This window comes from Trichechus manatus, unplaced genomic scaffold, assembly GCF_000243295.1.
Source record: "Trichechus manatus latirostris isolate Lorelei unplaced genomic scaffold, TriManLat1.0 scaffold00024, whole genome shotgun sequence".
In the NCBI taxonomy this organism is placed as follows: domain Eukaryota; kingdom Metazoa; phylum Chordata; class Mammalia; order Sirenia; family Trichechidae; genus Trichechus; species Trichechus manatus.
In genome coordinates this window covers 19,472,285-19,486,917 of record NW_004443960.1, presented here as the reverse complement: position 1 = coordinate 19,486,917, position 14,633 = coordinate 19,472,285, and the positions used below count along the sequence as shown (strand labels likewise).

Below are 14,633 nucleotides of genomic sequence, written 5' to 3'. Positions count from 1 at the left end.
TTGATGTTCTAGGGTTTCAGGATTGTTGATTCTCTGTTTGGCTTAGTTTTTCGGATCTTTGTTGTGGAGGGACGGCGTGGTGCTTCTGCCTAGACCGCCATGTTGCCGGAGTCTCCTCCAGGCTATTCTTGATGGTAGTGAGGTCTCCCTCAACCTCTGTAGGATTGATCTTTATATTCAATTTCAAGGCACAGCCCTCCCAGCCAGGCTACAAACCAATCTCTGCAAGGTAATCCATACTGGGTGGTTTTACGCACCCTCCTTGCGTAGTAAACTGACCAATTCCTGCAATGTGTGTAAGATAGACCAATTACAGGGCAGGCTGTGGCCTAACCAGTTTTTTCTGGCAGAATTATAAACCTAAGGCCAGAAAGGCCATATATAAAGAGAAAACCATTGCACTCCAGGGTTACTGTAATACGTAATTCATTAAAATCCTAAAAACTGTAAGTACAATTTTAAGACCTCTCAATATAATTTTCTCACCTGAAGTGGCAGGGGGTCACCGCTGTTTTTGAAGTCTTCAAAAACAATGGCAGCCAGTACTTTGTCAGAGCTGTCGTCATACTTAACATAGTTCTCAAAATCAGTTTCTGAAGAAAAGCCTCGAACTGTAGAGACATAAAATTGCCCACATAAATAAAAAATCTGATAATCCTTCCTATCTGACAGGTGAGATACTACTTTAGATAGACAAAAGTCTATCCAAATATTATAAATTTCAAAACACTGTTTCTAAAATATTGGCATCACCACTAATAGATATTTGATGTATGAAACAATTTTAGGTGTATTATAAAGCTTTACTACAATTTTAAATAATAACTAACCGTCACAAAAACTATATGTAAAAAATAGGACATTAGTCATCAGGGAAATGCACATAAAAATTACTATGAGATTTAAAATTACAATTGCCACACTTCATACCCACTAAGATGGCTATAATCAAAAGACAGATGAGGCTGGAGTGACGTCACCAAGGAGATGAAGTAAGAAGCTCCACAACTACATTTCCCCACAGGAACACTGATAAACAAGCAGAAACTGTAAGAACAAAGCTTTTCAGAACTCTGGAAAATAGTCAAAAATACACAACCAAGGACAGATTACAAGCAAGGTAAGCACGGGCTTACTTGTGCTCACTTACTAATCTGTAGTGGCCAATTTCACACGAGTCATTCACCACATCACTGGGGAAAGCCATGTGAAATTGGGCACTACAGATTAGTAAGCACAAGTAAGCTTGTGCTTACCTTGCTTACTGGGTGATCTGTACCTGTCAAGGAGTATAAATTTGAAAAGAGGCTTTGATTCTGTAAGAAGGTGCTGTGCGGTTGGGAGAGAGACAGATGACAGCCATACCTAGAAGCAAAATCTTTGATGTGGTGATAAAATGTGAAATTGTTCACTACAAATGATCTGGTAAGCAAGATAAGCACTGTGTTTATCTTGCCTATTAGATAATCCACCCCTGTACACAGCAACCAAGCAAATGTTGAATCAAGAAAAAGACAACTTCAAATGGTAGGAGAATTTTGTGGCTTGTTGTTACTGGTCCAAACCCCACTCCCATCCCCAAAAGTCAGCCGGCTTGAAGTGTCAGACCATGTTCACAGCTTGGGATCCTGGTCCCTGACTCTGGAGGTAGCAGAGCAGACCTGATTCACAAATTACTGTGTTTTTCTGTTCTAACATGTCTGTAAGCTCCCTAAAGGACTGAAGCAAAGCACTCATCTCTGTTTCCTCCATCTTAGAAGTAATGCAGGGCTGAAAAGTAGCAGGCATAGCATGAAACACTGTAAGGCAACCTAAAAGCCAACAGCCACCTGAGGCCACAAAAGAGCAACTGAGACATACAATAAAATGCCTAAGACCAAGGAAAAAGTCGGAGAGAAAGAGAAAAAGGAGAGAGAGAAAGACAGTCTTTGGAAAATTAGAGCATTCATAAGTGCCCATGTTTACCAGGGAATCTCAAAAGTCATAAAGATTCTAAGTAGGGGAAGACACATACTCAAAAAGGCCTGAGAAAATCCTAAATTTTCACTTGGGCTGATCTTTATTCTCAATGTAAGTTTGGATAAGTGTTGATGGAGTGCCCTAGCACTGAGCCAATCTGCAAAGACTTAAAAAGGTAGGCAATTTTCTATTTTTCATTTATTTCTTTTCTTCCTCTTTAACTCTTGGAGATCAAGGAAATGTCTATCAGAATACCAGCTGAACACAAGCTAATGGAACAGAGTCTTCAGAAAACACACAAAGAATCCAGTCTTTGCAAAAATAGTTTGGAAAAGTCACTAAATCAATGGACAATTGCTTCCCTCAACAAACAATAGGCTACTACAGTCTTCAACAATCAAAACAAAACAGCAGCAAACCCTGAGGAAACTTTAGTGCATTAAGAGACATTATTAAGAAAATGAAAAGATATTTGGAAACTATATATAAGGATTTAATATCCAGAATATATAAAGAACTCCTAAAACTGAACAACAAAAAATTTTTAAAAATCCAATTAAGAAAATAGTAAGGATTTTAAAGCAGACATTTGTGATCATTAAGGTTGTGTGTCAACTTGGCTGGGCCATGATTCTCAGGGGTTTGGCACTTATGACATAATTTGACAGTTATATGATGACATGATCACTTCCATGATGATATCTGATATAACATAATCACCTCCATGATGGGATCTTCTGTGAGCAGCCGATCAGTTGAAAAGGAGTTTCCTTGGGGATATGGCCTGCATCCAATATAGGTGGACTTTCTGTCAAGACTCACAGGCTTTTGCTCACTCTGGATCCTGCAGCTGGCTCCTGTTCGTCTGACCTCCGGTTCTTGGGACATGAGCTAGCAGCTACCTGCCGTCCTGCCTGCCAATCTTGGGATTCGTTGGTCTTTGTGGCCTGTGAGCAAGAGCCCTGCTGTCTGACCTGCCAATCTTAGGTTTGTTAGCCCCTTGTGACTATATGAATCAGGAAAAGCCTCTAGCCTGACCCACAGACTTAGGGCGTTCTAGCCTCTACAATCATGTGAGCCATTTCCTTGATATAAATCTCTCTGAATATATATATTTATATGCTTAACTGGTTGTTTCTCTAGAGAACCCAACCTAAGACACCATTTCTCCAAAGAAGATATACAAATGGCCAATAAGCACATGAAAGATGCTCAATATCGTTAGTCATTAGATTCATGCAAATCAAAACCACAATGATATACCACCTCATACCCACTATTATAAAAATACAAAAATGGAATGTAACAAGGGTGGGTGAGGATGTGGAGAACTTGGAACCCTCCTGCATGCTAGCAGGAATGTAAAATGGAACAGCTGATGTGGAAAACTCTTTGGTGGTCCCTCAAAAGTTAAACAGAGAATTACCATATTACATATTTCACTCCCAGGTACATACCAAAAACACTTGAAATCAGGGATTCTAACAAGCACTTGTACACCAATGTTCACTGCAGCATTATTCACAACAGCCCAAAAGTGAAAACAACCTAAATGTTCATTAATAATGAATAAACAATGTGGTATATCCGTTAAACGAATAAATGCATGAAAAAGAATCAGCACAAATCTTGTTCTTATGAGGTAGAGGTGAAATATATCCCAGTTCCAACTTCTCCAAGCTGCTGTGCCAGTCCATCACCTCTGACACTAGCTACTCCCTCTCCCCTCAGCACTCTTTTTTCCCCAGTTGAGTTTGGTAATTTGCTGCAATGTCTCACAGAACTCACAAACTGTAGTTACAGTTAAGTGTTTTACTAGGATATAACTCAGGAGACAACTCAAAATAGGATGCAACTTGAAAGTAACGGTATAACTCAGGATCAGGATCAACTTGGAAGTAACAGGATACAACTCAGAATGCAATTGGTCAATTAGGGTAGCTTTCTTGCAGGATATCCTTTGGAGCAAAAATGCTCCCTGCTGGTGCAGTTCTTGATCACGACCTCAGACAGTTCTCTGACGTCAGGCCATCTTCACCGTGTGGCCTCTGTACTGTTGGGCCTTACCGCCAACAGGCCTCTCCACCACCGGGATTCTCCACCGTCCAGACTCTCCGTTGCCAACTGGCCTGGCTCAAAGCAAGTGTAGCAGCCTTCTCAGCTCTCCTAGCTGCTCTTGCCATCAGGCCTCTCTGCTGCTGACTCTCTGCTGTTGGCACATTTGCTGCTAACTGGCCCAGCTCACAGCCAGTATAGCAGATGCTCAACTCTCTTGGCTTCTTTCAGCCATGAGGCCTCTCCACCACTGGCTTTCCACTGCTAACTGGTCCAGCTCACAGCCAGTGTAGCAGCCTCAGGACCACCTGGTTCCTATGTGGCTCTGCTTCCCTGCCAGCCTAGCTCTTAGCCAGCATTTCTCAACCAGGAGGCCTCTAAAACTTCTGCATTTCAACCATTTATATACCCTGATCCTCATCAGTAATAAGGTGGGGCCTCCCTCACCAGACCAGAGTTCAACCAATCCTCAATTTGCCATGAGATGTCAATTAACTGATGTCTTATTAAGTACCAAACAAAAGTATCAAACCATCAAGTTGTTTATAGCTTACCCAAGAAATGTCCATTAACTCAGGAAACCCCCTAAGCAAAAGTAACAAACCCTCTGAGGTAGAAAAAAGCCTGTAATTCCACCCCTACACCCCGGCTCCCCCAGTTGCTTCTCCAATGACCGAGGACAAAGGGAACAAGTCCTCAGGGCTAAGGAAGAAAAAAATCTCTGAAGCTGTTTTTCTAAAAACCAAGGTAAAAAGAGTGCATAAAGGAACTCATTGCACCACATCCATGCAATGGAATACTGCTCAGCCATAAAGTGAAATAAAGTTCTGATACATGCTACGACGTGGATGAACCTTGAAAACATTATGCTAAGTGGAATAAGCCAGACACAAAAGGCTAAATATTGTATGATCCTACCTATATGAAATATCTAGAATAAGCAAATAGAGACGAATGTTTATCAGTGGTTACCAAAGGCCGTGGGGAGAGGGTAAGGGAGAGTTACTGCTTAAAGCATACTGAGTTTCTGTTAGGGGTGATGAAAACTTTTGGAAATGGATAGTAATGACAGTGGCGTAACATGGTGAATGTAATTAATTTCTCTGAATTGTACACTTAAAATGGTTAAAACGGCAATTTTTTTGTTACATATATTCTATCACAAATTTTTTAAAAAAGATTGGCAGTAAATGGGCTAAGTATGAAACTCAAGAAGCTCAAAATGGCAGAGTAAGCCAATTTTAATTAGAAGAAAAAGGTAATACAGAGCAGAAATTAATGAAAACAAACAAAAATAGAGGTACTTAATAAAACCAAAAACCAGTTCTACAAAAATAATAGAGGAACTATTGTCTAGATTTACCAAGAATCAAGAGATTATACAAATAAAATATATAAAAAGAGTAAATTACTAAAAATCACACAATTTTCTTTGTGTATATTCTTTTTCTATTGTACTTTACATGAAGGTTTACAGAACAAACTAGTTTCTAATTAAATAATTAATACATATATTGTTTTGTGACACTGGTTGTCAACCCCACGACATGTTAACACTCTCCCCTTCTTGACCCTGGGTTACCCATTACCAGCTTTCCTGTCCCCTCCTGCCTTCTCGTCCTTGCTCCTCGGCTGGTGTGCCCATTTAGTCTCATTTTGTTTTATGGGCCTGTCTAATCTTTGGCTGAAGGGTGAATCTCAGGAATGGCTTCATTACTGAGCTATAAGGGTGTCCGGGGGCCATACTCTCAGGGTTTCTCCAATCTGTCAGACCAAGTAAGTGTAGTCTTTTGTGTGTGTGTGTGTGAGTCAGAATTTTGTTCTGTATTTTTCTCCAGCTGTTTGGGACCTTCTATTGTGACCCCTGAAAAATAACACAATTTTTACAACAGCACAATATTGTGACAAATAACAGAAAATTTTAAATCAAAACAATATGACAAACATTTCAACAATAAATTTGAAAACCTAGATGAGAATGATAGATTTGATTTTTTAAAAAAAGCCAAAATTGACACAGGAGGAAACAGAAAACTTGAATAGACCAATAACCATTAAAGAAATCGATATGACTAAACAAAACAAAAACCTCCTGCATAAAAATGGACCAGATTTATATGAGTTTACAGGTTAACTTTTGTTAAACTTTCAATAAATACACAATTCCTAGCTCCCTGATACGTCACTTGATGTATAAAATGACGTACTGCATTGGGCAAATCTGCTCCAAAAGACTTCTTTAAAGTGTTAAAAAGCAAAGATGTCACTTTGAGGACTAAGGTGCACCTGACCCAAGCCATGGTATTTTCAATTGCCTCATATGCACGCGAAAGCTGGACAATGAACAAGAAAGATTGAAGAATTAATGCCTTTGAATTATGGAGTTGGTGGAGAATACTGAATATACTATGGACTGCCAGAACGAACAAATCTGTGTCTTGGAAGAAGTACAGCCAGAATGCTCCTTAGAAGTGAGGATGGCGAGACTTTCTGTCACGTACTTTGGACAAGTTATCAGAAGCGACCAGTCCCTGGAGAAGGACATCATGCTTGGTAAGCTAGAGGGTCAGGGAAAAAGAGGAAGACCTTCAATGAGAAGGACTGACACAGTGGCTGCAACTACGGGCTCCAACAAAGCAACGACTGTGAGGATGATGCACATGGGGTGGCTCTGAGTCAGGACATACTTTGCGGCACCTAACAACAACAATGGCTCCCTGATTAGAAGGTACAAATGTGGCATTATTTGCTAATATTGTGGAAAACCCAAGAGAATCAACCATTAGAACTAATAGTTCAGCAAGATTTCCAGGTGTAAATAATCATGTAAATTTATTAGCTTTACTCTACAATAAAAATTTAATTTTAAATATAAATGAAACACACTTAGCATTTGTAACTCCACCAACAACTATACATTCTCTAGGAATTATTTAAACAAAGAATGCACAAAACCTTCACAGAATAAGTTCTAACTCTATAAAAAGACAGAAAAGAATACATGGAGAGATATAACAAGTCCAGTGAATAAGTGGCTTAGCGTTGTATCAATTCTCCCCAAAGTAATCTATAAATGCATCTTGAAAAAAGAAAAAAACAGCAAAACATTAGGAAGGGTGATCTGATGAACTGCATAACTTCTGTGGAAAAATAAAGATTCATTAAAGGTTAAGGCAGTTTTGGAGGGGGAAAAAAAAGCAAAAAGGGGAGACATGCACTAATAAAACCTCCAACAGAACGTCCCTTAACCATCTTCCAATTAACTGACACCCCTTAGAAGACTTCCCAGATTGGTTGATATTCTCCAATTTATCTGATGTCACAGCACTCAGAATGCCTGCATTAGGGTGGCTATGCATTTCTGCTCATACTTACAGAGTTCTATACTTACCAAAAGTCACTTATGTGGACACATTTGTTATATCAGTAATACAATAAGTCACCGGGGTTAAGAATATCCGACTGATGGACAGCTTGTACTTAAGAATGGACTGCCATAAAGCCTAGTGTATTAAAAATGAGTTAAATACAATGATTCGGAATAACGAAAGCACGCACTACTTTGTGACGCTCATGAAAACACCGTGTGGCTTCCGCAGTTTGAGCTTTCTCAAGTTTCAGCCTGAGGAAGAATACTGCTGTCCTCCTTTTTAAGTCAGATCAAGTTGTCGTGAACACTGTGTTGAGTATGTAAGATTGTATTTGGCTTAAATTTTCCTCTTATTTACCCTTGTAACCATGCCTCCAAAGCATAAATCTGATGCAAGTGCTAGTGATACATCAAAGAAAAGGAAAACAATCACGACTGAAAATAACGTGGCAATAATAAAGTGATCGGAAAGAGGTGAAAAGCCATCAGTCATTGGAAAAGCATCAGGCTACAGTCAGTCAACGATAGGAACGATTTTAAAAGATTAAGTTAGAATAACGAAGCACGTGAATGGCTCTGCGCTGATGAAAGCTACAATTATTACTAGGCAATGCAGTGGTTTAATTACGAAAATGGAAAGGCTATTAATAATTTGGTTAGATCATCAAAATCAGTATAAGATGCCCATTATCCTTATTTTAGTGCAAGGAAAGGCTCGAAGCCTTTTCAATGATTTAAAAGCTGCATGCGCACCCAGTGAAGGTGATTGTGATGAAGAATTTGTTATGAGTAGGGGTTGGTTCAATCGTTTCAAAGTGAGGACAAATTTACATAATATTAAAGTGCAAAGTGAAGCAGCAAGTGCCAATGTAAGTGCTACAAGTGATTTTCCTGAAATGTTGAAAAAAATCATTGAGGAAGGAGGTTATTTGCCGGATCAAATATTTAATGTAGATGAGACTGACTTATTTTGGGAAAAAAATGCCTAAAAGGATCTATATTTTGAAAGAGGAAGAAGTGCACCAGGGCATAAGGCACTGAAGGATAAAAAAGGAACCCACTGTCATCAAGTCGATTCCAACTCCTACCAACACTATAGGACAGAGCAGAACTGTCCCATAAGGTTTTCAAGGAGTGGCTGGTGGATTCAAACTTCCAGCCTTTTCGTAGCAGCCAAGCTCTTAATCACTGCACCACCAGTGCTCGGCTTAACGTTACTGCTTGGGGGTAAAGCATCCAGGAATTTCAAGCTCAAGACTTTGCTTATGCATTGCTCCCTAAATCTGAGGGCACTATCATTAAGGCATTTCTTCTTATTATTTGGAAGGGAAATGCAAAGGCTTGGGTTACAAATGCCATCTTTTAAGATTGGTTCTTGAACTATTTTGTCCCTGCTGTTGAACATTATTGTTTGCTCAAGAAAATTCCTTTCAAGATTCTCCTTGTGCTTGACAACACACCTGGACATCCAGGCACTTCAGATGACCTTTACCCCAATGTAAAGGTCATATTTTTACTTTCTAACACCACATCACTGCTTCAGCCAATAGATAGGGAGTCATAGCCTCCTTTAAGGCCTATTATTTATGGTAGACCTTCTCATAAGCAGTCAGGGCTATCCAAGATGATGTAATGAGCTTAAGGGAGTTCTGGAGGAATTACAACATCTATGATGTCATAAAAAAATACTGCTGATTCTTGGGATGAAATGAAGCAGTAAAATATGAAAGAAGTGTGGCACAAACTGTGCCCCCAATTTGCACATGGTTTTCAGAGGTTTACAGCTGACAACATCTCGGAAGCCAGGCAAGCTGTGGTTGATACTGCTAATCAGCTGCAGTTAGACATCAGTGTAAGCGATGTCTAGAGTTACTCGACTCCCAAGCCGAAGAACTAACCAATGAAGACGTTACGGAACTAGGGTAGCATTTGAGGAAGAAGACTGGGACCTAAAAACTCCAGAACCGAAAAAGTTTTGATAAAAGGGTTATCTGAAGCCTTTCATCTCATTGAAGCAGGATGGCAAAGTTAGTGAAGCAAGATCCTAATACAGAGAGGTTCACCTTACTGTACAGGTACTAAGGGTCTCAGCTTCTCCAAGGCCATTTATGATGAGAAAAAGAAAAGCTCTGTACAAACTTCCCTTGATGTCTACTTCAAGAAATTAACTCCAGTAGTAAACACCCCCTCTCCAGCAGCAGAATCAAACCCTGACTCTCCAGTACCAAGTCCATTCTCTCCAACATCAGGCTCATCATCTTCAACAGTAGTCATCTCTCCATCATCTCCTCCTAAATCATCCAATTATTAACGTTATCATAATGTTACCTCACAAATGCCCCTTCCGGTACGCACGACATCGACAGAACCAGAGTGTTAACCTTTAATCACGATCTTTTTCTTCCTATCTAAACTGTTTTAAGAATTGTTTGATTTTTTTAATAGTACTGTATACTTACATTCTTTCTCTTCAGTACAGTACCATATGTAGTTATTTTATTACTGTATGATTACATACAGTATTATTATGTTTAAGATGTTTTACTGTATTTGGAAGTGCTTCTTAAGTATTTTATACGCATAGAAAGGTAAAATATATACTATACACTACGACAAACATTTGACTAACTGATGTTAAATAAGAATCATATGTACCTGTTCTGACTTACCTACAAATTCGACTTAAAGACAGACTTAGGAATGGATCTCGTTCGTAACCCAGGGAATGCCTGTACTCATATTTATGTAATTTAATTAACTTTTATATGAATTGGAAAAATAAGAGTGCCAAAGAAAAATACATTGTTTCCATTAAATGTAGGTTAAATGCTTAGAAAAAATGTGATAACAGTGACTCATTAAAAAATTAATGGAAGATTAAAAAAATACAGAAAGATTTTGCACTCAGACTGCTTTGGAAGTGCCTTTAAGTCCTTGTTCCAAGTCAAAACTGGGCTGACGTTTATCCAAGAGGATGCAGAACTCCAATCAGTACACTCATCTTAAGAAAAATTCAAAAGACTGCTGAAAAAAACTTGTTTTTGTAATGATATTTGTGTATTATTTCTTAATGATTCCTCATTTTAAGGGACTTTTTCAATTCAACCAATGAATTATTTGTCTTAATCACATCATATAATAGGAATATTACTGTAGCACAAAGCCATATCATTTAAAAATAAGACCATGCTGGAGGACAAGGAAAACGAAGCACAGAGGGCATAATTGGACCCATGTTATGAAAACTTAGTTTATGATGGAAATATCATTATAGATCATGATTAAAAAAATGGTATCAGGTCAAATAAAGTTGGTTCCCCATATCATTCATAAAAATAAACTGTATGAATTAAAGGCTAAGATGTGAAAAGCAAAACTATAAAGCTAATAAGATAAAATGCAGACCCCTAGCAGGCAGTGAGTTTATGTTAACGGGAGAGGAAAAACTTAGAAAAGGAGGGTGAGAATGGTTACCTAACTCAAAGAATGTAATCAATGTCAGTTAACTGTACATGTAGAAATGGTTGAATTGCTCATGTTTTGCTGTGTATATTCTCAACAACAAAATTAAAAAAGATAAAATGTAGGAGATGACTTTTTAGCCGATAGTGAAGTATTTTTTAAGCAAGACTCAAAAAGGGAAAACTAAATGAATTTAACTGCATCAATATTAAAAATTTCTATTCAATGAGGAAGAGTTAATAGGTAAAAATTGGGAAAATATATTTAAAATATCAATATCCACAGGATTAATATCTTAAATATACAAGGACCATCTAGTAAATATTTTTCTCTTCTTAAATTTTCTTAGTATGTATGGAAATTATAACATTTGCTGGTTAAATTTTCCATTTATATAGAAATTTATAATTTATAAAAACTACAACATAAAGAAGAAATGTAAAGGGACTGATATACTAGAATGGTTTTGACATCACAAGTGGTAAAATAATTCTAAGTGACCGTGAGAAATTCAGAATGCATTTATTTTAATCCCAATAGCAACAAGAGCAGTATTAAATATTACAATATGACACTAATATTACATAAGTCCAGTTTATCTATTTTTTAATCTTAGGAACATGCTTTTGGTGTCATATCTAAGAGCTCTTCAATTAACTCTAAATCCTATTTTTCTCTCCTAAATATTCTATCATTTTACATTTAGATCTATGAATCATTTTGAGTTCATTTTTACATTTGGGAAATTAAGGTCCAGTTTCATTGTTTTAGCTACTGATATCCAATTATTACAGCCCATTTGTTGAAAAGACTATCCTTCCTCTTTTCAATTTGTTCTTCACCTTTGTCAAAAAACATTTCAACATATTTACGTAGGTCCATTTCTGGGTTCTCTATTATGCCTCATTAATGTGCGTGTTTATCCCTCCGCCAATACCGCACTTTCTTAACTACTACAGTTATATCGCTTTAACATCAAGGAGTGTGATTTCCTCCAATTTTATTCTTCTTTTTCAATATTGTTTTAGCTTCTCTAAAAACAATTTAATAATTTTTTTTCTTTACAGAAAACCTTGATTTCTAACCTTTTATACTGGTGTTTAGATTCCTCTTCACGTTCTCACTTATCTCTTTTACTACGGCAACATCAGAAGGCACGTAAATCAATTCCCACACATCTGGATTTTCGAGGAAAGAAGGCAGAGTACTGATGGATTGAGAAGTGTAATTGTAAGGTCCAGAACCCTTTAATTTAAAAACTGCACGGGATATCAAAAGCATCATTCCAAACAGCAACACTAGGGAAATTTCCAATACTAAATTAACAAACTGCCTCCTCTAGAAGAGAGAGAGAGAAAAAAAAAAGATAGTGTTAATTAATTTAAGAGCATACATTCAATGCATTTGGATAGTTCTATTATATTAAGCTTCTGCCAATTTCACCTTGGCACAGACAGTGCTTCCTGGACTGTCTCCCCCACTCCTACTCCACATCCCACTTTCTTACAGCTCATACTATACTGCTGATTCACTCAACAGCTATGGTATTTATTTCTCAAAAGTACAAAACAAATAAGTAAACAAAACGAGGATAAACTGAAATGCAATGAATGGGCATTTCCCATAAATGCCTTCACCTACCTTTAAGGTAACATTTTTCCAGAGAAGCACTGCAAATTGGTTGAATGCCAACGAATCCATTCTTCTACAAAGAGTCAACTCTAGGGGAGATGAAACATTTTTTAATGTTAAGTTACCTAACAAAATATGGACTTTAATAAAAAAAATAATTACTTCTTTCTCCTACTTTTCTCCTTAGTCAATCTTAGAAACTGATAGCAAGGAAGATTGTATGTTTGAAATAAAGGAAATATTTGAGAATTTGATTGTTCCTATTTTTCTATTAATTTACTTAATAGCTAATGAATTTCTAGTATGCATAAAACACCAGAAAATAGAGAAACAAATATCAGTCAGACTTGGTTCCATTTTTCCAGGTAAAGATGTCATAAAGAAAATAGGCTCTGTTTTTGGTTTATTGTTGTAGTTTAAGTGAAAGTTTACATTTCAAGTTAGCCTTTTATACAAAAATTTATACATACATTGTTATGTGACCCTAATTGCTCTCCCCATACCGTGAGAGCACACTCTTCCTTTCTACCCCTGATTCCCCATGTCCATTCAACCAGCTCCTGACCCTCTCTGCCTTCCCATCTCACCTCCGGACAGAAGCTGCCCATTTAGTGTCTTGTATCTACTTGAGCTAAGAGGCACACTCCTCACGAGCATCACTCCATGTCCCACAGTCCAGTCCAATCCGTCTGAAGAGTTGGCCTCCGAAATTGTTTTAGTTCTGGGCTGACAGAGAATCCGGGGGCCATGCTTTCCGGGGTTCCTCCAGTCTCAGACCATTAAGTCTGGTCTTTTTACTAGAATTTGAGTTCTGCACCCTACCTTTCTCCTGCTCCATCAGAGACTCTCTGTTGTGTTCCCTGTCAGGCCAGTCACTGGTGGTAGCCGGGCACCATCTAGTTCTTCTGGTCTCAGGCTGATGAAGTCTCTGGTTTATGTGGCCCTTTCTGTCTCTTGGGCTAATACTTTCCTTGTGTCTTTGGTGTTCTTCATTCTCCTTTACTCCGGGTAGTTGGGACCAATTGATGCATCTTAGATGCCTGCTTGCAAGCTTTTAAGACCCCAGATGCCACTCAACAAAGTAGGATGCAGAACATTTTCTTAATAATCTTTGTTATGCCAATTGACCTAGGTGTCCCCTGAAAGCATAGTCCCCAGACCCCCACCCCTATTACTCTGTCCCTCAAACTGTTTGATTGTATTCAGGAAACTTCTTAGCTTTGGTTTAGTCCAGTTGTGCTGACTTCCCCTGTAGCGTGTTCTGTCCTTTCCTTCACCTAAGATAATTCTTGTCTACTATCTAGTTAGTCAATAACCCTCTCCCTTCCTCCCCACCCTCGTAACCATCAAAGAATATTTTCTTCTGCGTTTAGACCTTTTCTTGAATTCTTATAATAGTGGTCTTATACAATATTTGTCCTTCTGTGACTGACTAAATTCACTCAGCATAATGCCCTCCAGATTCCTCCATGTTATAAGATGTTTCACAGCTTAATCGTTGTTCTTTATCATTGCACAGTATTCTATTGTGTGGATATACCATAATTTGTTTATTCATCCGTTGATGGGCACCAAGGTTGTTTCCATCTTTTTGTTTTTGTGAACAGTGATGCAATGAACATGGGTGTGCATATATCTATTCGTGTGACAGCTCTTATTTCTCTAGGATATATTCCAAAGAGTGGGATTGCTGGATCATATGGTATTTCTATTTCTAGCCTTTTAAGGAAGCGAATAAGCTCTGATTTTTCCTATAAGTTTCCACTAAGATACTTATTAAGATGTTAAACGTAATAAATAAAACACCACCATAAAAACAAATTATGAAAAATCACTGTAAAATAAGATTATCAATCAATATTTTCTGATATGCTCAGAGGAGCTACCTCATTTACAGTGCTGATGCGAAAATATTCATGAATTACTACAATAATATTTATTGCACATCTAATATACAAGCATAAAATATTTGAGCAGAGATGTCATAGGCTGCATACTACAAGGAAACCAAATTTACAGAATTACTTCACCCAAGTCACCGAACAAAAAAGCCAACGACCAAACAAAAAACCAACAGTAAAACATGCCCATATCCTCCTCCTACTCCTGACTCTCCTTCTTTCCCTATTGTTCCAGGCACAGAGACCAACTGTTG

General features: G+C 37.9%; 1 protein-coding gene across 1 annotated transcript in view; it reads right to left on the bottom strand.

Annotated features, from left to right (window-relative positions):
- The window catches only part of LOC101344529 (ATP-binding cassette sub-family A member 3-like), a 233,463-nt gene extending 220,910 nt beyond the window's left edge, over positions 1 to 12,553 (bottom strand). The window contains exons 1-3 of the mRNA XM_004373452.2: positions 12,488 to 12,553; positions 11,932 to 12,184; positions 487 to 611 (exon numbers count right to left, since the gene is read on the bottom strand). Of these exons, the coding sequence (XP_004373509.1) occupies positions 487 to 611; positions 11,932 to 12,184; positions 12,488 to 12,547 (438 nt within the window). The 5' untranslated portion in view covers positions 12,548 to 12,553. The remainder of the gene's footprint in view (positions 1 to 486; positions 612 to 11,931; positions 12,185 to 12,487) is intronic.
- Positions 12,554 to 14,633: the final 2,080 nt, after the last annotated feature.